Genomic DNA, 26,623 nt, shown 5'->3' with positions numbered 1-26,623 from the left:
CACACACACACACACACACACACACACACACACACACACACACACGCACACACACACATAAAAAAATGTATATTTTTCTACGATGAGTTCAATATATTAAAAATTCAATTGTTCTATTAATTCCGTACGGCAATGTATATCTCGATATTAAAATCCGCTTAATACAAAAAATTATTCAGCGATACTGTTACGCATAAATAAAATACCTACCGCGCGGACGAATGTCGAGATAATTGAAATTTATCTGCCGGCGAGCCAAGATTCCGCTAATTGAGCCAGGATTTAATTAGCCGCGTTCCGAACGAGAGTACGCGGGCAAGACTCATTCGCCGTTTTGTTTCGCAGGATACTTCCCGCTGCCGTCGGTTTATTGCCTCGCCTGGATTTGCCTCGACGTGCTATTCTGCACCGCCAGCATAATGCATCTGTGCACCATAAGCGTGGACCGTTATCTAAGTCTGCGCTATCCGATGAAATTCGGGCGCAACAAGACAAAGAAGAGGGTGACGCTGAAGATCACCTTCGTCTGGATCCTGAGCATCGCGATCAGCCTACCTCTAAGTCTGATGTATTCGAAGGTAAGCCGTCGCACTTTCGCCACACAATCGCATTTTCGATTTCCATCCGCGATGATTAGGTATTATTTTGTAAATCAGAATCCTTTAGTTTTCTTCTTTTTACTTTTCCTCGTCTTTTCGTCTTTCTTTACTCTCTAAAAGTCGAAGAGTAAAATATCACTCAAAACGAGTGAAATGCAAGTGTATTGAAAAGTGAAAATTGAGCCTGTGCACTTTGAGTAATTCGCCACTCTAAAAAAGAGTAAAATTGCGCTCAATAAGTACGAGTACAATCGCACTCCACTTGAGTGAAAGGACACTCTTTTCGAGTGCAATAAATCAGTAATCATCAGAAGTGAATTATGTCACTCTATAATTTTGAGTGAAAAATTTCACTCTGTTAGAGTCATTTATCAATCGCTCTTTAGTGAATAGTGATTCACTATTGCTTTAGAACGAGATCGTATCACTCTGATAGGGTAGGTATCCGTTCTAAAAATTTGGGTAAAAAATTCACTTCTACCTTACGAGTGCCCGCATTTACTTAAATTAGAGTGACAATTCCTCTCTTTTGGAGTGACTATCACAATCACTGTAATATATTATTGGCGAAACCACTCTATGAGATTTAGAGAGTGTCTTCTTCTTTTTTATGTTCTGGCAAATATTAGATGAGTAGATGAAGACAGTTATTGGTCAGACAACTTTACTACTCTAGCTTTCTTTTTCATTCTTATTAACAATTAAAAATAAATTATAATATACAAATTATCTTTCTCCAGAATAAAATATCTGTAAAGATAATTTATTATATTTCATAAATAAATGGACTTTTCGATCGTATTATCAGAGATATCTCACATTTTCTCCTCTCTTGCTTTTTATTCGCTCCGTATTTTGATAGTTTTGAAAAAAATTATACATTTCCCCAGATATGAATACACGACCAGCTTACAACGGCTAAAATGTAACGGCGATAATTTTTTGCTACACTCTGCTCCGCGAACATGCTACTCAATTTTCCGTAACGATCGAAAGATTGCGCGGTATCACCACGTAAAATATCCTTCTCAGGTGGCAGACGCGAATCTCGATAACCGAAAGTTTATCGCCGTTTGCGGGAAGCGTTGCTCATCGATCATTCTCGATGCAGGATAGGAGCAGGATGGATTTATACAGGACTGCACATCGCGGCGCCCGTTTTTCATCGGCGCGGCGGTCCCGTCCGGAAAGGAGGAGGCCGGCGGCCGCGGTGGCGCGATATTCTCTCGCCCGAGTGAAATTAACGGCACGAGATGAAGCGACGTTATATTATGAAACAGTTGTCCGTTGTTTTCGGCGTACGCCCCCTTCGTAAATCCCCGAAACTAGCCCTTCAACCAGCCGTCGTTTCAATGCGGCTTTACGCCACAACCGTTCCCGAAAATCGCGTTAAATGTCACCGTCCAAATCCCGAAGCTTCGTCATTGCTAAATAACACCAGCAAACACGCAACACGCATTTCGAAGAGTTGCACGCCACTTGTACAATTTCATTCGCTGTAATTTATTTTACAGCTGAATGTATACATAAAACTTGTTTTATCTTCAGTTTATTCTTTATTGCTGTTACATATATTCTTTTTTATTTTTATGTTCTATACATTTACGTCAAAAATGTTTAAGCGACGTAAATGTTACATTACCGCACTGTTTTGACTCGCGTATGGAATTGGCTATTTGTCGCACAGATGGCGCGCGCGTAATGGGCCACTTTCCACGCACGTGTGATATAATAGTTATTTGTGTAACAAGTGAGGTAAGATGAAAATTCCCGGGTGCGGAGTTTACGCACGAGCCGAAGGCAAGTGCGGTAACCGCACCCGGGAATTTTCATCTTTACACATGGCTTACACTCCCTATTTTATGTTGCAAGTGCCTGGAAAGTGGTCTATCACGCACGCGTAGCGTGCGTAATGGGGCACTTTCCATGCACGTGTTGCATAAAGAATAATGGCGCACAGTGGAGAACCTAGTAGCTGCGCGCGACAACAAAGTAATTATACATGTCGCCTTTAATTTTCGCGAATGTAAACATGACTGCAAATTCCGGTGGAAAATGCCGGCGTTATGGGTTTTCCAGGGATGGATGTAATGTGTACACGTCTAACAGGTTATTTTCTTACCCCGGGTATGTTCATCGTCGTAGAAGCTGCCTCGGCTTGCAAACTGCTCTTACAAATGTGCAAACTACTTTTGTTTCACAACGCGCGAGAGAAAGAGAGAGACGAGACGGGACGGGACGAGACGACGAGACGACGAGCATCGCCGCATCGACGAGAGTTTGTCGGGCGAGTTTCAGCAACTTTACAACACCATTTACCAGCGCGTTTCAAGCCTTACTTGGGTATTGATCCAAATTTCGCGGCCGCCATGTACTCATTCAAAATTCCATCCAACACCCGAAGTGTAATTTGTTCTGTCAGGCGACAAAAATATTCCATACGATCGATTGTACACATGCCACGCATATTCCGCGTTTTTTCCCGCGTTGTAAAATCATTTGCTTTAAATTACGCGTCAATCTAAGATCCAGACCTTATTGAAAAGTGGAGAAAATACAGACGCAGATAAAAAAAGTCTTCACGGCACGTACAATTTTTACATCCTGGATATCTCCATTTTCTCCATCGGGACATTTCTAGACATAAATTTCAGATTTTCCGTGAAATTGAATGTCAACATTTCGAAGTTTGTGAAATTGACACAATCTTTTTATTTTTTTAGAGACTTGGTATCACAAATTTATTAAGTCTGATTTTTCACATATCAACTTTTCGGACGCTGAATATTTTCATTTCTATAATTGAAACTTTTCGAGAGATTTTGTCATTTCCAAATCCAAATTTCCCCTGAAACATTTTTATCGTCGATCATAAATTTCAGAATTTCTGTGAAATTGAAAGTCACAATTCCGAAGTTTGTAAAATTGACATAATCTCTTTATTTTTATATCGACTTGGTGTCACAATTTTTTAAGTATGTGTGTATTTGGCCTTTTTCTTTTCAATTTTTATATTTATACGAGCGTGTTATTATTATTATTTTTATTTTTAAGTATGATTTTTGACGTATTAACTTTTCAGATTCTGAACATTTTCCTATAATTTAGACGTTTTCGGAAAATTTTGTCATTTTTAAATCCAAATTTTCCCTGGAACATTTTTATCGTCAATTTCATAACAAAAGTAGAAAATCCTTGATTTCTCGGTTTCTCAACTTCCTTCTTATCTCGAAAAACCTACATGGAAAATTAAATGGTGCGGCGACGTCATCTCCGAGCCGCTTTCCATTCCCCGGAGACCCTATGTCGACTGGAGTGCTATCGACTGACGTCGAGCGGAATTCGCACCTTCCGGGAACACGTGTGGCGGATGTACACGTGCGTGGGCTGCGATCTTGCAACGAGGGAGCGTCTATCTCCTCATCTTTTTCCCGTTTCCTTCCTCCCCCGCGCTCACCGACGGGCGTTATGACCCGCGCTCGATCAAGGTGACCGCCGCGCGCCGCGAAAGCGGAACACGAGCTGACCATTACGGACGACGGAGTCGACAGAGACTGAAAGCGGAAGCGTATTTCAAGGAAGATTCATGTCTACGGGGTGACCCGCGAGCCTCGCGTCAAACTTTAACGATGAGCAACGATGAATTATGGAGTGTATTGTCTCGCGTATACTTCGCGCTAACTTTTGAAACAAAGTGCTCGAGGGGACGTGTAAGGATAACTCCATGATCATCTCCGCAAGTCTAAATTATTAATCAGTTGTTTACAGAAAATAACAAGTTACAGACAAGTGCCGACAGTCTATTTATTTACTGGCACCACGCCCTGTAAGAATTAATTATTATTATATCATTATATTAGAAAGAAATATATATATATATATATATATATATATATAAATTAAGCGTTAATGATTAGAACTTTAATCAGAAATATAGAAATAACACAATTATTTGTCTATAAAAATGTAATTTATTGATACATAACGTATATGTAGAAAATAAAAAAAACTCATGAAAAAAGGAATTATCAACTTATTTACAATCATTGCGCAGCAATGTATGAATTATTTTCATCGTATTCCGATCTTTCTCTCTATTTATTTTTGTTAATAAAAATTAATTTCTTGAATTAAAAAAAAATTAAATACGTTCGCACTATTCCATAAATATTACTATTCACAGCTTCGTAAATAACTAAATTGGCGAGCTGTTCATTAATCTTCTTGATTCTGCTTAGAAACCTAATTAAAGAATTGTAAGGCGGGAGACTGATAACACTGAGTAAGTCTGACGCAACAGCTTTATTACAGCTGGCAGAGTATTCCGCTGATTAAATAGACACGCTAGGAAAACCGAATATAAAAAAGAGACGTGAGGTTATTAACGAAAGGTGACGACGAGCGTATTGCGATGCCATCGCAATGACGAATGGCGGACGACAGGATAACGGAACGGGCTGACACATGTTTCCGGCCTTTAATCCTCGGTATACTCAAAGGGTTCGGGCGGTTCGGCTTCCTTCTCTTCTTCCGGTTTCGGTCCGAAAGCTGAAACAAACCGGAAGTACTCAAGCGCACGCTCTTCGAGCATACTCGACACTCCAAAAGTAACGGATCGAATTGGTCCGTTTATTTATAATAATTGCGTTTTCGTGAAAAAATTTCCTTTTGTAAACAATCAATATCAAAAATATATTACAGATTATGCGTAAAATCTTAAATCCTCGACAGTATATAAATCAATAAATAACATGTATGCGAATAAAAAATAAAGTTTAATAATAAAAACTTTATTTTCTGAAAACCAAGTGATTAATAAATATCTTGAAATCTATGCCTATAAATTCATGAATATCGTATAAATAAAATTATACTTCAAGAACTTGCTTCACTATCGCGAAATTGCCAATTCAATCATTCTCATTGTCAGATAAATATAAATTAAAGTTACTTTTTCGACGAGATCAATTTCTGAAAGAAAGTTTTGAGCTCTTTAATCAGCGAACACAGGATCAATCACTCACCGGCGACGGGCTCGACGAGTTCCTCCTCGGTGTCCGTCTGCGTGTGCTTAACCATGACGATGCCGCCGATCTGAAGATCCTTAACAGAAGTATAATGGCTGCCTTCAACCAGCTGTATGACCTTCAATTGCTGGCGCAGAACACGCGCAGGATTCTGGAGGATCTCGAAACTCGGCTCGGGCTCCTTCTTCTCCTTTTCATCGTCTTTTACCACTTTTTTCTCGGGTTTCTCCTTGGTTTCCTTGGTTTCCTTAGTCTCTTTCTCGTCCTTCTTCTTGTCATCCTTCTCCTTTGAAGACGACGCAGCTTCCTTTACCTCATGAAGCTCTTTCGTCTCCGACGGCGGATCCTGCAATTTTTGTTTAGTTTGTCTTTTCTTATGTGGGGGAGTGTTTGAAATCTATTAACGTGTCATTTGTCATAAATTTGTTATATAAATTACCACGTTCATCATAAAGTCCCAGAATAGAAAAAATCTTAATAAATTATTTTGTACAACAATATTTTTGATAAAAGAAATGCGCAGAATTCTATTCTTGTTTATTGTAATTGAAACTTGAGGCTTAAGGAGATTCTACAGGTACTCTCTAGTCAGTTGAGAGATAAAGAAAAGAGAAAATCTTCAAATTCATCGATTCTAAGTATTCATAAAATATTTTCGTGAATTTTGATGACGTTAGAGCTTATATCATACCCATATTAGTCGAAGCGAAGAATAATTAAAAATATCGTGTAAGTGCTCCTTTGACTCTGGCGGCTTATACATGGAAGAAAATGTGGTAACGTCGCGAACTTGACAGTTCTACTCATATGACCGTGTTAGTCTAGTCAATGAGAATAAAATAGCAGGAATATAATAATGCAATTATTGTTTTCTATTTAAAAAATAATAATTTTTTCCCATTTTATAAAACTCACTTCCAATAAAAGCTCAATTAAATTATAAGTTATTAAAATACAAGTAAAAATAATTTAAAAATGAATTTTTATCAAATTGATGGCTCGATCGCGACAAATAAATACTTCAAGATATCAATGATACACATAATTCAGGCTTAAAAAGGTGTATATCGGATTTGAACATTCTCATAATTACTCTCGCTATTTTCTCGATAATTACTTCTTGCTATTTTTCTCGTTAAATTTGATTTGGCGCCAGATTACAAGAGAACATTTTTTCTGACATTCCCTGGCATTTCTTGATTTCTCCTTTAACTTACCACTTCCATCTTTTCATGAGAGTCCCTGGCTTTCCTTTCAGTCTCGCGTCTTCTGGCACGAGCCGCGATACTAAGAACGGCGGTCGTAACCTTCTCTCGTTCCTCCCTCTTCTTCTCTTCGAGAGGCGCGGGATAAGCATACATACTTGGCCTAGCATTTGATTTAATCTCCAATTTGGGCATCTTTAGCTGAGCGTTCAGAGCGATCAGACACGTCGGCGTAAAAGCCAGAGCCAAGCAATGCGCAAGTGGGAACCAGTACCAGTATTGAGTGAATACCAGAGCACCGACCACCGCCAGCATGTTCGTATGTCCCGTACGCGATTGCAGAGATACAGTTACGTTACGACCACCTACGAAAAGACGGAAATTCATTCGTCTCACTTCGCAGCTGCTCTTTTCGTTAATTTTATTTCTTTCACGATTCAAGTTATTAAAATCTCAAAGCGATAAAAGTGCGAAAGTTCGCATTTTCATGTGTAAGAAATCTCGCAAAAGCACTTTTGGAAGAATACAAGAATTTGTGTTTCAAAAATTAGAAAATTGCAAATTGTTTAAAAAATTAATAAAAATGTAAGAATTTAATGAATCAATTGTAAGTAATAAAAATTCTAAATTCTAAAAATTAAGAAATTTAAAAGCACGTTTTATATAAATACTAGTACCTCTACAAATTTCAAAAAATTTTATACGTTCAGAATCTATTTATAGATCAGAATACAGGATAATTCAATTTCAATTTTTTAGAAAAAATCAATTGCAGACTTGTCAAAATATTTATAGTTAAAATTGAAATATGCAAAAAAGTCTGAAGAAACTCACCGGCGTCGATGATCCCTTGCGCCAAAATTGCTCCAAACTTGGCCATCACGTCCTCGTGTTTGTCCACGACGACCTTAGCATATAATGCTCTAAAATCTTTAACACGGGCACACGTGGATTCCGTCTGCTGGATCAAAATCATGGCAGATGCGATCAGCGCACCTTGCCTGACGAAATTCACAGGATCATTAGTCATTGGGTCCAATAGAGCAATAGCTTCCTTCAGGCCGGTACCCGCGCAGGCGATACCCAAAGCCATCGCTGCGCCATACCGCACATGAGGATTATAGCTTTCCGCTAAGAGGGACACCACACTAGGACATTGCTCCGGAGTCCTGGAACATATAAAAAAATCGCAATTCTCATTTTTCGCTCAGACTTATTGATTTGTGACATTTGTGTCATCCTCAATATTACTAATTACTATAACATATTTTTTCTAATTTTTTAATATTTACCATTAGCATATTATAATTTAAGTTAATATTATATATTTATCAATTCTTTTTATCAATTTCATTTTCTATTTCTTCTTCGGGATCTTGTTATTAAATTTTTTAAATTAAATATTACTGTCAAAATTTATATTTACTTTATAAATACAATTATGATTCTTTTCATCTTCTTGATGAAATAAGTTTTATAATTAATCCATTTATTACATTTTTAATAATCGCAATTTTGAAATAAATTTTAATAAAAAATTAATCACCTTTCGCGTTGAGAGTCGTCAATATTAAATTTAATAAACCATTAATTCTTTCATATACCATCAATAAAATAATATGTTGCAGTACGCTACTTAAAAGGTTGCGGTATTTAAATGGATGTACGTTCATAAATTCTAATTACATAATAATTAATTGATAATAATTTGCTGTTAAGTTAATAACGTCGCTACGCCTCTGGTACGCTCGAATATTTATGTGAATTAATATCAAACAATAATTAATAGATCTATTTTCTCATTTTGTTTTAGGAAGATGATTCGGTACTGGTGGACGGAACCTGCCAGATTCCCGATCCCCTCTATAAGTTAATCGGTAGCATAATTTGCTTCTATATCCCATTGGGAGTGATGCTGCTAACGTACGCGTTGACAGTAAAATTACTGGCGGAACAACAACAGAACATCGGTGGGACAGGAGCAGGTTGGTCATCAGGGTGGTTGGGTGCCCCTCAGGGTGCACCCTCCGCGGCAGGTTAGTGTACTATGCACTAGCCTGTTTTTCCATTCCTAAAAACCTAATATCGATTGATCCTCTTGCGACTGAGACACTTTGCCTCAATGCCTCATTTAATATTTTTTATTCGGATTCTACTTTGCCACAATTTTACTTTACTTTTTAGAAAGAAACAAAATTTTTTAGACCTTTTATTCTTAAATATACATATATTTATAAAATATGATAAGATATATAAATATTTAATTTAATTTTTCGAAGATTAGCAAAAAATGAATATTAAAAGATTCCATCTTAAATTTTCAGAATCCATAAATATAATAAAGCTTGCGTGAACACTTCGATAAAATGTTTAAGAAATTCTAGATTTCTTCTCAAATTTCCATTCTCTAAATTTTTAAACGTTCGATCGATCATTGATGTTTCAAGTTTTCACCAGTAGAAGTGCTTTTAGAATCGTAATTAAATAACACAAGTGGTTAAAACGTATTTCTCTTCCATCTACACTTTTATCATTTCACGGACCACTAGCTCCTGCAATTTCCTGCTTTCTTCCCATCAACTTGACAATGATAAAAAAATAAAACATGACTATTGTTCATCAAATGTTACCCTGTTGCTCATCAATTTTCCATTGTTGGCAAATTTTTCTCTCTAAATCCATAAAAGTGAATAAACTTAAAATGTAATGTTTTAAAAAAATATATTAAAACAAATCTTAATAAAAAATGTAAGATGTAATCAATACGGTAATGTATCCTTCTCACCAATTTTTTATCTCTTTCCGCACGGCAGTGCTTCCCAGTTTTTTTCCCGGGGGATACATTTTATTCGGAAACGAGCGAGGCGCCGAGCAGAGGAAACTGCGATTTAGTTTCTCCGCCTGATAAAAATTATTTATTCCGATTTATCGGTCGGCTTCCGGGACTTCAAAGGATACCGTGTGTCTGCAGGCGTCTCATAAACGTTTTCCGAGAACGCTGGGCGCAAATTCGTCCCCCTCGACAAAACGTTTCGAGGGAGAGAACTCTCCTACCGTCTCCCTTTCTCTTCCGCGACAGAAAGTTTCGCCGGAAGCCACATCGTCTATTGTCGCTTTGATTTTACCTGGGCAACCCTCCGATTACTGCCTCAAACAGAATTTGCATACCAACTTCACGGCGGAATGCACCGCGCTATTTTATACACTGCGTTGCGCAATTATTGCATTTTAAAACGCATTCTTGATGAAGTTTTCTGGCCAGCTTTGAAGAAAATAAGAGTCGCGAGACATATTGTCTCATACATATTGAATTAAAAATGTAAACAATGAAAAAGTAGATTAATTACAATTTCATATATTCTCTGTAAAAGTTGAAGAGTAAAATATCACTCAAAACAAGTAAAATGCAAGTGTAACAAAAAGTGAAAATTTAACTGGTGCACTTCGAGTGATACGCCACTCTAAAAAAGAGTAAAATTGCGCTCTATATATTATATATAAATTGAAATAAAATCACATGCTTCATTTGAGTGAAAGGGCACTCTTTTCGAGTGCAGTAAATCAGTGTTCATAGAAGTAAATTATGTCACTTAATAATTTTAAATGGAAAATTTCGCTCTTTAGAGTCATTTATCAGCGATCTTTAGTTAATCGTGATTCACTATAGCTTTATCATTCCAATGAGGGAGCAGCCGCTCTAAAAATTTGAGTGAAAAATTCACTCCTACCAGTTTCTTCTTCATGAGTGAGTGCTCGCATTTAGCCTCAAATAGAGTATGACAATCCTCTTTTTTGGAGTGACTATCACAATCACTCTAATATATTAGTGACGAAACCACTCTATGAGATTTAGAGAGTAAACCTTTCTACTTATGTTTCTCAAATAATTCTTGGGAACTTTTCGGAGATAATGCAAAGTTCTTGCGGTTTCGTAATTGTTTCTCGTCACAAGTTAGGCAATTGTAATCTATTATCTATTCGCGGATCTCTGGCGTGTGCAATTCGCCATTACGGTATAAATAATTCGGCATGCAACATCAAAGATGCCCGGTGGGCGATGGTCGTTTGATTAATGGTGTCAGCGCGCGGTACGTTTTTTCGCGTCGAATCGATCCCGGAATCGATGGTATACGAGGGACTAGGCTAGGCTTCTGTCTAAAAGCACTTTGCGACAAGAAATTTCGCCGGCACGTCAACGGAAGCATGTCGACGTCCACGGCGGAGATATGCAAATGCCGGCCATTATGCAAAGATCTTGGATGCGGCACAGTATGCTAAGAAGGCCCCGTCCGACTACTCGCCGATATGAAAATTAATCGATACCCCGTTGGGCGCGAACCCCGTTCACGGGCACTTAGTATTCCGCAAGGATTGAAAGATTGCAGAACATGACACAGAAATCCTTTAAGTACCTCATTAAAAGTTAATAGCTCTTATCGACAGACTCAAAATATCCCGTTAATTTAAAAAAAGAGATAAATTCAAAAAACAAAATTAGAAAAAAAATAAACAAAATTTACTTAAATTAAACTATTTTTTAAAAGAATTTTTTAGAAGAAATTTAAAATAACCTATACTTTTAAATTTATAAGAATTTTTTACTAAAGAATAGTAAATAAGATAAATTGTTTGAAGAATTATCTTTATTTGTAAAACTCCTATTTTCAATCAATCAATATTCATTTTTACCATTGTCGATTCTATGATTCATAGACTTCAGAGTAGGTACGATACAGAATTTTTTGCAAGGAGTGGTTGAGTACCTTCTTGCGAAGAGAGCACTCGCATTAATTCACTTCAAAAAGCTTCAAATCGAAGAAAAAAACAAATTTAATCTTCAATATCTTCAGTCGCTAAATTTACTGAAATCTCGCGTTTTTCAACAAAAGAGCATCCCCCTTCGTTCGAACGAAGAGTAAATCCTGCATTTTCCGAAGCTCTCCAATCGCCAAGTCGCTAGAATCCCGATATAAAAAGAAAAACAAATTCCCCTTCATTCACGGATAAAATAGAAGATCAGCGGAATTATTCTTCCTTCCCCGATCAAAAGAAATTTCTGATTAATCGCTAAAATCCCTGGTCCTCCGATAATTCGCGTAGGGCTCGAGCGACGGGGCACCTGGAAGAGATACCTCTTGAACAAGGGCTCGGGCGGCAGCAGCGGCACGCCGCAACACACCTCCGGCACGTCGACCGACACCGAGCTGACCACCCTCGACACCCACGAGCTCTGGCTACAGGAGAGCGAACCACCACCCTCGGCCATGTCCGCCCTTCATGCTTTCGGCGCGGAGATGCTAAAGCTATCGAGGGGTCTCGAGGGAATGGCCGGTAGCTCCGGCAATCAGACCCCATCAAAATCGACAACCCAACACCAGCATCATCATCATCATCATCATCATCAGCAGCAGCAGCAGCAGCAGCAGCAGCAGCAGCAGCATCAGCAGCAGCAGCAGCAGCAACTGCTGCAACTGCAACAGCACGGTCCATCACCGCGTAGATGCAGCTTCCGCAATGGGTATGATGAATATTGCAAGTCAATTATGTGTTTGAGAATTATAATTCTTTCTAAATTATAATTCTTGTCTTACAGTATAAGTTTCGTAACTCAAACATAATGAAAATAAAATGTGTGGTTAGAACAAAATAATGGAAAATATAAATTTAGACATACATATATACTAGCTAAAAGTCGAAGAGTGAAATGTAAGTGTAACAAAAAGTAAAAATTGAGCCTGTGCACTTCGACTGATTCGCCACTCTAAAAAAATAGTAAAATTGTGCTCTATAAATTGGAGTGAAATCGCACTCCATTTGAGTGAAAGAGCACTCTTCTCAAGTGCAGTAGATCAGTATCAATAGAAGTGAATTATGTCACTCAACAATTTTGAATAAAAAAATATCACTCTGTTAGAGTCATTTATCAGTCGGTCTTTAGTAAATCGTGATTCACTATAGCTTTATCACTCCGGTAGAGCAGTCACTCTAAAAATTTTAGTGAAAAATTCACTCCTATTTTATAAGTGCCCGCATTTACTCAAATTAGAGTGACAACCCTCTCTTCTGGATTATTGCAATCACTCTATATTAGTGGCAAAACCACTCTATGAGATTTAGAGAAATAAATTCTAAAGATTGAAAAGAAACCAATCATACACGCTATCGAAATAATAAATTAATAAATAGAAATAGGTAAAATTTATATTCATCTTATTTCTATCGGTATCTTATTTTTAGCGGTAAAAAAAAGAGTCTTTCATGAAAGTTTTCCTTCCCTTAAACAACTTTCAGGCAATTCTAATTAATTAATTTTCATAAAGTTTTTTAATTTTACTTTGCCCTCTGTTCTTTCTCTGTTCCTTACCGTTTTTCTCTGCGGTTTTAACAAACACGTATTGCTTTATGTAAAATGCTCTCGGTACATGACGAATTTATCCCCGACGCAATTTTGCGAGGAGGGAATTCCGTGCTTGTCTGAATTTTCGCGGCGGATGCTTTCGCAATTATTAACGACATATCCATCGCGTCGTAACCCGCGGGCTCTCAAAACACGCCATTGTGCCTGATGGCGGCACGTTTCCGTGGCAATACGACGGCATGAATTTACGTCACTTTGTCACTCTGGCTCACACAACACCGTGACTACTACGAGACGCGGTTAGCCTTGCGTCAAATCAACTTACACCGGCAGCTGGAGAGTTTCCGGCGAATTTATGTCGCCATACAATCTACCAAAAACCTACGCACGCAACTATATTGTCGAATATCTTAATAAGCGGAGAATTTCTTATAATATTCCATATTCGCGTCTGTAATCCAAATTTATGATATTCAATAAACGTTTAATGTTCTTCAATTTGAATCTCGTATTGCTATCACAAAAGCTATACTTTCCGAAAATTTCCTAAAAACGAAGCATGTTGCTCTCAGAATATTTTTGAAAATATTCGCACGCGCGCTTCTGCATGAATATATGTATTAGGGTAACTCCGGTATTTACGCCGCAGATGTCAGAAAAAATAGAAGGAATAAAGGTACTTGCTCGCAATTATTCTGGTTATGTGCATAGCTCTTGTATTTTTTGTTTAACTTAATATCTTGTATATCTCTCCTGTTTAGGATATACGGCAAGTTTGCGGAATTTATGTCATAATACAGGCACTTTGTAAAACTCGAAATCTCCTATGTATTCTTTTTCCTTCTTTTTTTTGGATAACAATAATCTTTAATGCATCTATCGCTCTTATATATTTTTTTTTTAATTTTTTCTGTTTTATAATTTGTTTATCATTCTTAATAAACTTCTTACACACATTTTATAATTTATTATGAAATTTTATTGTCTTATTTATAAACATTATTTGTAATTTTTTTTATAAGGCGTATATTTCACCCATGAATGTCATACAACCTACCTCTTTGGGATATATGGTAAAAATGCAAGAGTTTCTAAAAGTTTTTTTTATTAAATAATACAAAAAATGAATATTTTATCAAACAAAATTTAAATAAATGGCTTGCAAACTAACGAAATATTTGTGCTACATTTATTATATTCTGGACAACACAGCTAATCAACAAACAAACGTTTCGGCCATTACAGTGGCCTTCTTCAGTGTAACAAAACAATAACTTTAATCGTTGAATATAAATAATTAACGGAATAGTCTTTACATCGTTATTAAATTAAAATTAATTTGATGTATCAGTAAAATTAATTTGATATATCAGAACTTATTTCGGGGATTATTCTTGCTCATTGCTTAACAAATAAATCAAATTAATTTTAATTTAATAACGATGTAACGACTATTAGAGTCGTTACATCTATATAAAATATAATAAATGTAGCACAAAAATATCTCGCTAGTTCGTAAGCCCTTTATTTAAATTTTGTTTATATTAAGCGAACACTATCAACGAATTGTTAATATTTTATATTTCTATTTTTTTATAGTAGTAGGTAAACAGTAGTATAAAGTTTTTATTGGTATAATTCATTTGCCTTAAACATAGTAAATAGTATTCGATAAATTAAGTTTCTGTTAGCTGCGACGTACATACATACCGAAGTTACCCTATATTCCGAGTTTACAAACCCGCTAATATTGTCGTCAAAAAATATATCTACATATGTCGAATAAGAAATTTTATTTTATATTTTTAATTCGGATAATTAAAATCTACAAAACTTCCAAAATCAACAATTATTACTTCTAATTTAAGAAGAATTTTTAGTAAAATATCAAGAGACACGGCAGTGTCTCGCGCCAAGTACACGCGGAGCGAGACCGACCGTGACTCTTTTATGCGACGCGACGGGTTGCGACTCGCAACTTGCGAGTATCCGAGATGTTGAGATCTCGATAACGAGTGAACGGATCAAGTTCTAAGTAGGCTTGATCGATAGCTTGGGGTCGAATTAAGGGGGGGGGGTTCTCTTATAATATTCCGCTACGTGCCCTACAAGCGGAGATATTGCGACGCAAAGTCCAAATGTGAAAATTTATTTTTAAGATTAGTTTATTTTTAGAAATTAAATGTCAGTTGAAAAAAATTAACTTTCAATTATCCGGGAATCTAAAATATATTTCCTGGGATGTCCTTACACACAGGATCATCACTTACTTCCTCAAGGAATCGAAGAAGAGAAAGAAAGAGAGATAGAAAGGAAGTGAGTTGCGGGAGAGAGGAATTATATTTGACATCGTTTAGAGCTTCTAGCGTTGATCCATGAGAATACGCAAACTGAAAGTGGAATGAGAACGTGGGAGTGCGACCGGAATATTAAAACTCCTCCGACCTACCGCAGTAAAATATGTTTCAATCATAATCCACCGATCTGCTGTCCTGCGCGTCTTCGATTTCCTACCTCCCGCTCCCCTTTGAACGTTTAAGAAGTATGTTTAAAGTTCAAACGCGCTTCGAAAAATCACAAATCAACACGACAAATAGTACCTCGCAAAAATAAAATACAAGAATTTAATAATTTCAGAACAAAAAATAAAACTTCATGAAATCAGAAGGAGTAAGAATGCAGAAGAGATCTTCGGGAGAGATTTTCGAATTTTCAGAAAGTAGCGAAGCGCGAGGATCTGCAAGGAATCCAGAAATCTTTGGAAAACGAGTTATCTATACAATTCGAAACACGCAAGATTGTCAAGACGCAAACGGCGGGAAAAGTCTTGCGAGGAGCGCGAGAGCGAAATCGTATCGGTTACCGAACTGAAAGGCAAAAATCTCTCAAAGTAAATTGGTGCAATCATTAGATCGCAATATTTCAGATTGCGCAGCTTCCTTTCCCAGCTCCCTTCTTTACTCTTGCACTTAATGGACGTATTAGTAACGAAATCCCGGAGCAAGTCCCCTTTGGTTTTATGGTATATTAAAGCTCCGTCCAAGAGTTCATCCGCCATAAAAGTTAAAACAAATCCCAGATCGTGCAAGATCAACGGAAGTCCTTTGATCCCTTTTAGAAAGCGGAAAAATTTAATTCTACCCAAATAATAAATATACGTAACTTAATCTTGCGAAAAATAACTCCTAAAGTAATAAATTCCTGATTTTATACAATTTTATCGATATATATTTTACAAAACGATGAAATACGTCACTTTTCAGGATGTATATATATATATATATATATATATATATATATATATATATGGATAAAAGTCGCACGCGTGATTACACAGCTATCGCGATTTTTTGAATTTTGCATATTCCATCCGGCGAACTTCTCGAAAAGCTCCCTGAGTCCTCGCGGGACTCACGTGAAAACGCGAAAGCGGACGCGTCAGAAAGGTCACCGCGACGACGAGAAAACCCATTTATATACGGTAGCCTCAAAGTGGATTGCACTTAGCTGTTGGCATTCAAAGTGCAAAACGGACCAACCTCCGGACGGGAACGAAAAGGGCGAGCGAAGGGACTGACGGAGAGGGAGGAGGGAAGGAGGGAGGGAGGGAGGTCGCAAATGGTGAGTTTCGCTCGTTCGCTCGTGGTCGCGTACTTAAGTAAACTGCTCTTGCCCCCACGTGAACCTCTAATAAAGGAATGCACTTAGGATCGTGCCTCTGAACGCATCAAACGAAGATTACCTCTCCATTGCGCGCAGAGGACTTTGCCTTTCGAGAAGCCGGGAGTTGCTTTCTGTCGATCTCGTAAATTAAATAACAGCAGAGTATTCAAAGACTTCCCTCAGGATGTTTTTCCATCAATTGTTATATTATAAATCGAATTATATTAAATTTAATAACAAAGTAATGAAACTCTAGCTAGTATACACATAGAACTGATAGCACAACTGCGGTAGTATAAAGAAGAACAATTTCTCATTAAAAAAATTAATAAAAATTTTCATACAAAGCTTCTTTTAAAAAATTGGAAAATTAGTAACATATTTACGCTTTCTCAAGTAGCATTTCAATTCAGAGTTCAAGTTCTACGAAGTAGTAAAGATTGTTTTTATTGCATGTTTTTTATTTTTATTAGATATATTTTGTAAGAAAATTTAAATTAACCTTTTGTCATCCGTCTGGAGCTTTAAAGGCCCAAGTGAAATTTCTTTCTTGCATTTCTTCGTGGAGAAAAGGAGGCGGTGTTTGGTATCCCCCCCTTAAAAAAAGTTGGTAGTAGAAGTTTCGCTGCCGCGGTGACGCCGGTTTCAGTCGATGCGTGTTTGAGCAATGACCCGGCAAAATTAAGTGCTCTAAACGACCCAGATGCATGACGGCGTTAGTGTTTACCGTAAGTAAATGTTTCTTTTTGTTTTTTCACTATATTTCTAATAGTTTTTGCTAATTAAAGCACTTCTATCATTAGAGTATTATTTACAAAATGACGGAGGGAAACGCCGAACAATACAATACTTTTTTACTTTTTATTTATTAATTTTTTTTTATTAGTAATAATATTTTATATAACTAACAAATTTTTATAATAAAAATTTATTTTTAAATAAAGAAAAGTTTAACTTTATTTTTCTCTATATTTAGCATACGCGCGAATAAACCCCCTAAAATTTCATTATTTTTATTTAAAATAATTATACTTTTTGGAGTCGACTCAAATGAGACTACCATTCTTTCGAAAGGTCATAGTTTGAAGTACAAAACTACAATCATTTTTGTTAACATTTATTTGTTACAAAGTTATAAATTTTCAAACAAATTTCCATTCTTTTCCCACTTGTGTTGAAATTTCGCTTTGTATAAATTAGATTTAATATTTGGCTTTAAAACTTATTGGATATTGTAGTAGAGACGTTGACAAGTAACTCAGAAGTTTTTGAATTTTTTAAAAGCCTAGAACATAAAAATAACATAGGGTGGACTTAAAAGTCCCAGGCTGACGGCGCTAATAAAAATATAATGGATGACGGAGGGTTAATATATAAAAAATATTTAAATTAATTAAAAGGAAAATTAAATAACAAACTAAAAGTCAAAGGAAATATATATTAAATTAAATTAATATATAAATTGTGTGTGTGATAATTTAACATAAATTTTAATAAAAATAAGAATATAAATAGCAATTTTTTAGTAATCCAATATTTACAATATATAACGGCAGAGAGAAACCAAATTATATTCTCTGCTTAAAATGCATTTCCTCAAATGCATCTGTTTCTTCTTCAACCAAACCATCTCTCCGAACTCCTTCTTTCTCAACCCCTTCAGTTTACCTCGACAATATTTTTCTCAATTGCCGTCAAGACCGCGGCAGTAATCCACTCCGAGAACAATCCGTTTCTCTTTTCTTTCCAAAAGCATCCTCAATTATCCCCGAAACCCTGCCAACGCATTTTCCAAAGCGCTGATAAAATTGTCAATCTTCAACAACGATAACGCTCCGATAACGCTGTGAAGAGTGGAACTAAGTGGAACAGAGAGGAGGGGGAGCATAGAAAGATAACCATTTTATCTTAATTTTTAAATAACAATCGTGGAATTCTGTCTGTTCCGGAAACCATCGAACTCTTAATCTAAGTTTCTGAAATTTTCTTAAAATCCTAAAATTGTTATTTTATTATTTTTTATCTAAAATTCTTATTCCGTTATTATTTGTCCTTTTTCACACCATTATCTTAATTCCGTCTTTAAAATGTGACTTTTCTCTATGTCATTATCCTTTTTTCCAAAATCTAGATTGCTGGTCTCATAGGTTCTAGTTATCTCACGTTATCTCAATCATTATATTATTGCCCCGATTTTTCTTTTTAATCCGAGATTTTACTTCATTGTTTCGATATCTATTCGTTAGCGAATAAAGTACCGGCAACAAAGATATGGATATTTATAGCCATTCGAGTAACCAACGTGAATAACGGGCTGATAACGGTCGACGATGAGAACGCGTATCCACGGCCGTCGGCGAAGTTTTCGGTACAGGTGCACATCTCGCGTGTCTCTAATTTGCAAGGACGGAAGCAATTTTTTCCCCTCTCCTCTCGCGCACAAGCTCATCCAATCTCGCGATCAATTACCGCACCACATTGCAAAATGGGATAAAATCGCATTTTTTTCTTTTTTTTCCTCTGTTTCGTCGTTTTTCTTCTTCAGCTGCATGCGGCTGACCGATTCCGCGTATCAAATGATAAAGGGACTCGCGCGCTCGTATCGGAACAATAGACGTATGCGCATTTCGTGACGGCGATATTTGTAGATTCCCTTTGAAGCTGGCTCGCGACAGAAATATCCAAATATTTGCTCCCTTCAGCGGACCTCAAGTGACAATTTCGCGTGAAACAATAAGAGGATTATCCCGTGCCGGATAATAAAGGAATCGGCAAATCAATCTTTCGTTCGCGCAGATTTAGTCCGCGATATATAGGCGGATTATTTTCGACTCGATTCGCAATTGATAAGAAAAGCTTTTGTTGCGCGTTGAAACTTTTCAAATATTCCCTTTCTCTCTTGGGTTTGATTTATAACAGCAGAGAGATTATTGATGGATAAAATAACAGGATTCGAGCATTTCTCCCTCAATAAAACGTTCATACCTTTTTATCGCAGCGGGGATTATTTTGAAATCAATTACAATTGATAATAGAAGCCTTGTTAACGCGTGAAACCTTCCAAATGTTTCTCTCTTCGGTTTTACAGTGGATAATAAAAAGTTTGATGTTGAATGTGAAATAACAACAGACTGCAAATATTATTTTTTCGATTACAAACGTTTCATTTGCTTAATTCAATAACTTCTCGAAAAATCTCTGATTGCGACAAGGTGCATTTTTCGTATCACGTGAATTCAATCTGGCTGACCATCTATAGACTATTACTACTTAAACCAAATTCTTCTAATTATTCTGTAACATATAATTGTCATTATGATATTAAGTAATAACTGTCATTATCATTTAATGTTATAATTAATAATAAACTATTGCTATAATAAATAATCATTTTATAATATTTTCAATATCTTTGATATTAATATTTTAATTTGTTCAATTTTACTTTGCAATATCATGTAAAAATAAGTGTTAATAATGATAAATATATATTAACAGCTCAAGTTTTATTTATTTTCCAGCAGTGCGGAGAGCACGGAGAGTAGCATGTCCTGCTCGAGAACGAGTCTATCGGCGGAAACCTTCGCGAGTCCTTGGAAGCATCGGAGACGAGCGTCGACCTATAACGAGGCCCACTTGGAGAGAACGATGCAGATTCTGGGCTCGCCGAAGACTCCCAGAAAGAGGTCCTTCAGCTTCCACGAGCAGTCGTCCTGTCGTAAAGGCGAGGACGACTCGACGCGCAAGAAATGTCACGACAAAGCACCGGAAGGACCGATAACGCTACCGCCACCCTGTACGTGTCCTTACTTCGGGGAATCCTCGAAGAAACCGCCACCGTCGAGCGAGATTGTCATTGTCTCCAGCAACACCATGAAGCCTATCGGTAACAGAAACCTGGAAATGAGTCTTCCAGGTGATACCGCGAGACCCATTGGCAACAAGGGTCCGGAAATGGGCCTACTGGGTAAAAACAACAGTGCCAGATCTACGGAGGGTGCCAAAGGTTACGAGCAGCTGACCCTCGCGAATTCCGTGGTCACGTGGCGAAGCGGAAGACGAGGCTCCAGCCTGGGTACGTGACAATAAGAGTGGCGATGACGTAAACAACAATGCGAGTTTTCGATTATAGCTCTTCGATAATTGCCTGTGGGAAATTCTCCTAGTCATCGCGTGCCGCTAACGTTCCACTAAAAATTGAGGAAGCAGAGAGAGTGAGCGAGAGGGAGAGAGAGAGAGAGAGAGAGGGTGAGCGAATTCGTGAAAGCGGTTAGATCGAGTCTCAAAGAGAGGAGAGTAAAACGGAATTGCACGATTCCCCCAGTTGCTCGCTTCGATTACTCTCTTTTTACGGTTTGGGGAAAAATGGAGAGATTCGTTTGAGAAGAACGTGATTCATGGTCACGAAAAGCTTCCGATCATTGCCTTCCTAGGATCGTGCAGGATTTTCGCACGACTGATCCTGGAAGATGACTGTAAAACTTGACGTGCTCGCTAATTTTTAAGATTCTTAACATGGATTAAAAAATGTCTTTGCAATTTCTCATCTTAAAATTATTAATTTTTTTTAAATTTTTGTATCGTATTTCAAAAGAGTGACATTCTTAGATTACTTGTTTATCTGATTAATTAATTTCAGAAATTCGGTAAGTATTCCTAACATCACAACATCTCCAAAATTTCTAGCTTTGTATTATATAAATTTTAAATTATTTAGTATTAAGAATTTGCACATTACCATAGAGATACTTTTTTATCTAAGAGTAATTAAATTATAATCTTTATATTCTATATAGATCCCGGAATTAGATTCTAATCTTGAAATTTTCGCTAGCTAACGCTCAAATCTTCAAATCTTCGCACATCTGAATACCTCTCCTCACGAACCAAACTTTCATCACTTACAATCTCAAACTTCCCCCAAGATTCCCGCAACGATTTCCAATTTGAAGCGACAGCGGCAATCCTTTTACCCGCAAGCTCATCCATTTTCGTGAATCGAACCTCTCGAATCCTTTGCAGGCAGCACCAGGACCCTGCTGTCCGCTAACGCGAGAGCGATGCCGTTGCGACGCGCGGCAACGATGCGGGCGCACAATGGCGCGATGGGCACGGCGAGCGTGACCTTGAACCAGAGTAATCCGTCGTCGCCAAATCTGCTCAGGTACTCGAGCGGCCAGGTGCGCAGCCATCATTCGCGCAACAGCAGCGTGATCTCGCGCAACAGTTCCCGCCACGGCAGAATCATCCGGCTGGAGCAGAAGGCGACGAAGGTCCTCGGCGTGGTGTTCTTTACGTTCGTGATCCTGTGGGCGCCGTTCTTCGTGCTGAACCTCGTGCCGGCCGTGTGCCCCGACTGCGAGCGTCGCATCGACCGCAAAATCTTCGACCTGGTCACTTGGCTCGGCTACGCCAGCTCCATGGTCAACCCGATCTTCTACACCATCTTCAACAAGGTCTTCCGCCAGGCGTTCAAGAAGGTGCTGCTCTGCAGGTATCGAAATCAAGAGTGGCGACCGCCTAGGTAGGCCCTGAGCCCCGGGAGACCGGGGATCGCCATCAGCAGAGTGTAAACGACGGGAATGGAAGATCGATGCGCGAATCGTTGATGAGAAGTAAAGAGACAATCAGGGCAAATTCGAGCTCATCGAATGGTGCTATTTTACTAGCGCGATTGGCTATAGATTCGAGAAACGTTGTAACAAGGGCCTGAGTAGCATATTCTTTGTATGTGTGTGCGTGTGTGTGTGGATAGCGTTGCCGATTGTTGACGAATTAAAAATTCTCTATCAATTCTTCCTATTAGCGACTCCTGTTTCATATACAATGTTAATTTTAACGAACTAAAAATATTTTTTTAAATCCTCCTATATATATATGTATATGTACACAGCTCCTAAATGTATGTATACTAATACTTCATATCAATTACATATCAATAGACAATAATATGTAATATATATAATGACGCCTATTTTAGTAGTTTTATATTCAAAAGTAATTAGTATCTTCTAAAAAATATTTTATTAGAACAAAATTCAGATCCTTTACCAGGATTATTTTTGATAACTCAAATAATCATGAGATAATTTTAATTTGTATCACTAATTTTTATTTACTTTATTATTAACTTTTATTTTCAATAATTATCTATTTAATACTAAACATATTTTTCCATGTTCAATTATCACTTTCTTCCCAAAACTGATATTTTATTATAATAAAAAATATATTTTATGCGCTTAAACGCTTTTTAATAATTCTTAGATAATTTTCTTTATAAATGTACTATTTCTCGAACATCTTTTGCGTGTACTTAGAAACAACTTTCCGATAGCTTGATCGCGCGAGAACTCGAAACGCGAGTGAACAATCTGACTAGTAGTCTACTAAGTAAACTGTAACATAGTACTTCCAAACACGCTTCCTGTAACCGCAAAATCACTCGATAAACAACCGCAGACTAATTAAATTCCCAATTGAATCTCCCTAATTAAATCCCGCACGGAGTAACGAGGAATTTGTAAATAAAAACGGAATAACGTGCGTTTAATTATAATTACAATCAAGAGCGTAGATTGTGGAAGTGTGTGCGTGTGCGCGTACGTGCGTGCGCGTGTATAACTATAAAAACTTGCTAGTATGTAAGCTGTTATTAATGAAAACGGTGCTCATGCGAAAGTGTGTCAAGAGTGAAAAGTTATCGAAGAACGAGGAAAGAATCCGAGTTCGACAAGACAAATTAAATGATCGATAGAGATTCATTAATGACAATGACGTTGCAGTGTCGTCGATGTATACGAAAGAGAGAAAAATATCTCCGAGAAAAGATCCCTTGATATTTTCGTCATTTCCGGTGTGTAAATCGCCGCGCAATAATTAAAGAAATACGACAAGCTTCTTCTCATTATTTCCTAATTAGGGTAACTCCGGTATTTACGCCGCGCGGGGTTTTACGCCGCAGATGTCAGAAAACATAGAAGGAATAAAGGTACTTGCTCGCAATTATTCTGTTATGTGCCTTTATGCCATATTAGTATTGTGTTGTAATTACAGTTCTTTGCTGTTAAGGGGATCCTATAGCGAAGGCCGAACTTCCTCGACGTCGGTAATGTCAACATTTCTAATCCTGTTTTCTATGTTATATGTCTGTCCTTGTCTAACCAGAGGCATCTGTCTTTGTTCGATTGCTGCGCCATCTCTCGCTACACGCAATACTGCTTATCCTGTCAACCTAAATGTACTTTTGCTTAATAAAACTTCATTTTACGGAATCTTTTTTTCTAGACGTTGAATCTTAGTTTTATTTACACGATATTGTTCCTACATGTTGTCCCTACGTCGCCTTGGTGTCATTATATATATATATAAACTGCAGTAATTTTGTTATTGTCGTCAGATGACAGTTGTATGTGCCCAAATTAGTAAAATTTTTAATTTTTTTTCGTTCCCGATATGAAATCGTACAACGCGATGTAGATTTTTGTGCGTACTTTAATTCTAGACCAAAAACTTGCAATTCTGTAAAGCCAATTCAAAGATTCCCTAAAATGAAAAAATGTCGGTAACTACCGCCACTATAGGATCCCCTAATATTAACGAAACTGTCGTGAGTTGAATCAATTTCTCACCGTAGTAAGAAGCGCGATCTTGTGTTACGACCTACGTAAAATGATTACTGTAGGGAATGTAAAAGGTTTAATGGTTATTTCATGATACATAAGTGTAGAGGAATAGTAAATAATGGAATACAGCAAAATACAAGTGCATAGCTCTTGTATTTTTTGTTTAACTTAATATCTTGTATAATATTCCTCCTGTTTGGGATATACGGCAAGTTAGCATGCCGGGATTTATGCCATAGTACAGACACTTTGTAAAACTCGAAATCTCCTATATGTCTCCTTTTTTCCTTCTTTTTTTGGATCGTATAACAATAATCTTTAATGGATCTATTTTCTTTTAAAAATTTTTCAGTTTTATAATTTGTTTATCATTCTTACATCTTAATAAACTTTTTACACACATCTTATAACATATTATGACATTTTATTGCCTTATTCATAAACATCATTTGTGATTTTTTATAAAGCGTATATTTCACCCCATTAATGTCATATAACCCACCTTTCTGGGATATTGGCAAAAATGCAAAAGTTTCTAAAAGTTTTTTTTTATTAAATACACAGAATGAATATTTCATATTTGTATTTTTTTTTATAGTAGTAGACAGTATAAAGTTTTTATTGGTATAATTTATTTGAGCTAAACATAGTAAATAGTACTAGATAAATTAAGTTTTCCTTAGCTGCGGCGTATATACCGGAGTTACCCTAATTTAGCGAAATGCATCAGTGTCCGATATTCCTTTCTTTTTAATAAGAATTCTCAAGAGATCCCGCCAACTCAAAATTTCATAAATTCCTGAAGGAGCCCTAAAATACAATCCTCGATACAATTTTATTAATAATAATTAAATAAACACGCGCGTGATTGCAGAATCCAAGATGCATGCAGTTGTATCGCAGCTCGGCAATTATAGATCTCACAATCGCGTGGCGATATAATTGTCAATCTTGTCGCGGAATTGTACTATGACTCCGTAATGTCTCGCCGATTCTGAATTCAATTATGCAATACGCGTATCACTGCAGATCCTGCACGCAATTGTATCGCAAGTTAATAATTGCAAATCCCGAGTATAATCGTGAGTAGGTACAGCTTCGCGACTGAAAAATCGACGATTCCCAGATGGGAATTGCGAGAGGGACAGAGAGAGAAAGAGAGGGAATGAGGCAGCCAACCTGTCGTTCGCAAAAATAAAGACACGATCGTCGAATTTGCGCAAGCGTGACGCGGCTCCGACGCCGAACGGTTCGCCGTTGTATCGAGCCGGTGGTTGGAGTACCAGCGAGTACAGACAAATGATGGATACACACACGGTGACGACGAGCCTCCCCCCCAGCAACCCTCCCCCCGCCTTCCCCCTTATTAAGGTTCCCCCATCGGCCGTCCCCAATCAGAAAATCAATTGTAGTTCGTCGCCGCATTAATCGTCCGTTCGGCCGATCGTTCACCGTCGTCACGCTAATTATTTAGTTTTCTATCGTTCGCGGCTTGTCCCGACGTCGACCTCGCGGAAACCATTTAAACGTGAGCAACGAAATGGCTACATTTTACAGCCGACTGTTCCCGAGAAAGAGTCAACCGATAGGCGATATAATGCCACACAATTTCCATTCGATTGTATCAATATTATAATAATGCTTAATATCGCCAAGTGAGTCTTACAACAAATTTTCGATATTAAAGAACCTATCGCACTCTCTAAATCTCATAGAGTAGTTTCATAAGGTAAGGGAGTGAATTTTTCATTCAAATTTTTAAAGTGGCTATTCTACAGGAGCGATGCAATCTCACTCTGAAGCTATAGTGAATCACGATTCATTAAAGATCGATTGATAAATGACTCTAGCAGAGTAAAATTTTCCACTCAAAATTGTAAAGTGACATAATTCATTCCTATGGACACCGAGGAATGAATTCACTGCACTTGAAAAGAGTGCCCTTCAGTGCGATTTCACTCAAATAGAGCAGAATTTTACTTTTTCTTATGCCCGTTCTAGACTGGAGGATGAGCCGACTCTCGGCTCATCCGAGTGAGTGGTGTAGACGGGTAAAAATCTATAGGTTATGTATAGTTTATGTCACGTACACTATAGAAGGAGGATGAGCCGACTCTCGGCTCATCCGCCTTCTATAGTGTACGTG

General features: G+C 37.4%; 2 protein-coding genes across 7 annotated transcripts in view; one reads left to right on the top strand and one right to left on the bottom strand.

Annotated features, from left to right (window-relative positions):
* Positions 1–22,850, top strand: part of LOC112456059 — a 55,015-nt gene extending 32,165 nt beyond the window's left edge. For 4 of the 6 annotated variants that reach the window (XM_025018343.1, XM_025018342.1, XM_025018344.1 and 1 more), the window contains 5 exons: positions 346–578; positions 8,645–8,867; positions 11,932–12,349; positions 20,374–20,927; positions 21,875–22,850. In XM_025018343.1, the coding sequence (XP_024874111.1) occupies positions 346–578; positions 8,645–8,867; positions 11,932–12,349; positions 20,374–20,927; positions 21,875–22,380 (1,934 nt within the window). In that variant the 3' untranslated portion in view covers positions 22,381–22,850. The remainder of the gene's footprint in view (positions 1–345; positions 579–8,644; positions 8,868–11,931; positions 12,350–20,373; positions 20,928–21,874) is intronic. The other 2 variants (XM_025018346.1, XM_025018345.1) reach the window with 2 other exon arrangements.
* Positions 4,883–26,623, bottom strand: part of LOC112456058 (26S proteasome non-ATPase regulatory subunit 1) — a 50,151-nt gene continuing 28,410 nt past the window's right edge. Inside the window, exons 11-14 of the mRNA XM_025018340.1 lie at positions 7,666–8,000; positions 6,844–7,196; positions 5,624–5,972; positions 4,883–5,147 (exon numbers count right to left, since the gene is read on the bottom strand). Coding sequence (XP_024874108.1) covers positions 5,077–5,147; positions 5,624–5,972; positions 6,844–7,196; positions 7,666–8,000 — 1,108 coding nt within the window. The 3' untranslated portion in view covers positions 4,883–5,076. The remainder of the gene's footprint in view (positions 5,148–5,623; positions 5,973–6,843; positions 7,197–7,665; positions 8,001–26,623) is intronic.

The sequence above is a fragment of the Temnothorax curvispinosus genome, unplaced genomic scaffold, assembly GCF_003070985.1.
Source record: "Temnothorax curvispinosus isolate PA1 unplaced genomic scaffold, ASM307098v1 QBEX01006643.1, whole genome shotgun sequence".
In the NCBI taxonomy this organism is placed as follows: Eukaryota; Metazoa; Arthropoda; class Insecta; order Hymenoptera; family Formicidae; genus Temnothorax; species Temnothorax curvispinosus.
The sequence above is the reverse complement of the archived record's forward strand: the minus strand, read 5'-3'. Positions and strand labels throughout refer to the sequence as shown.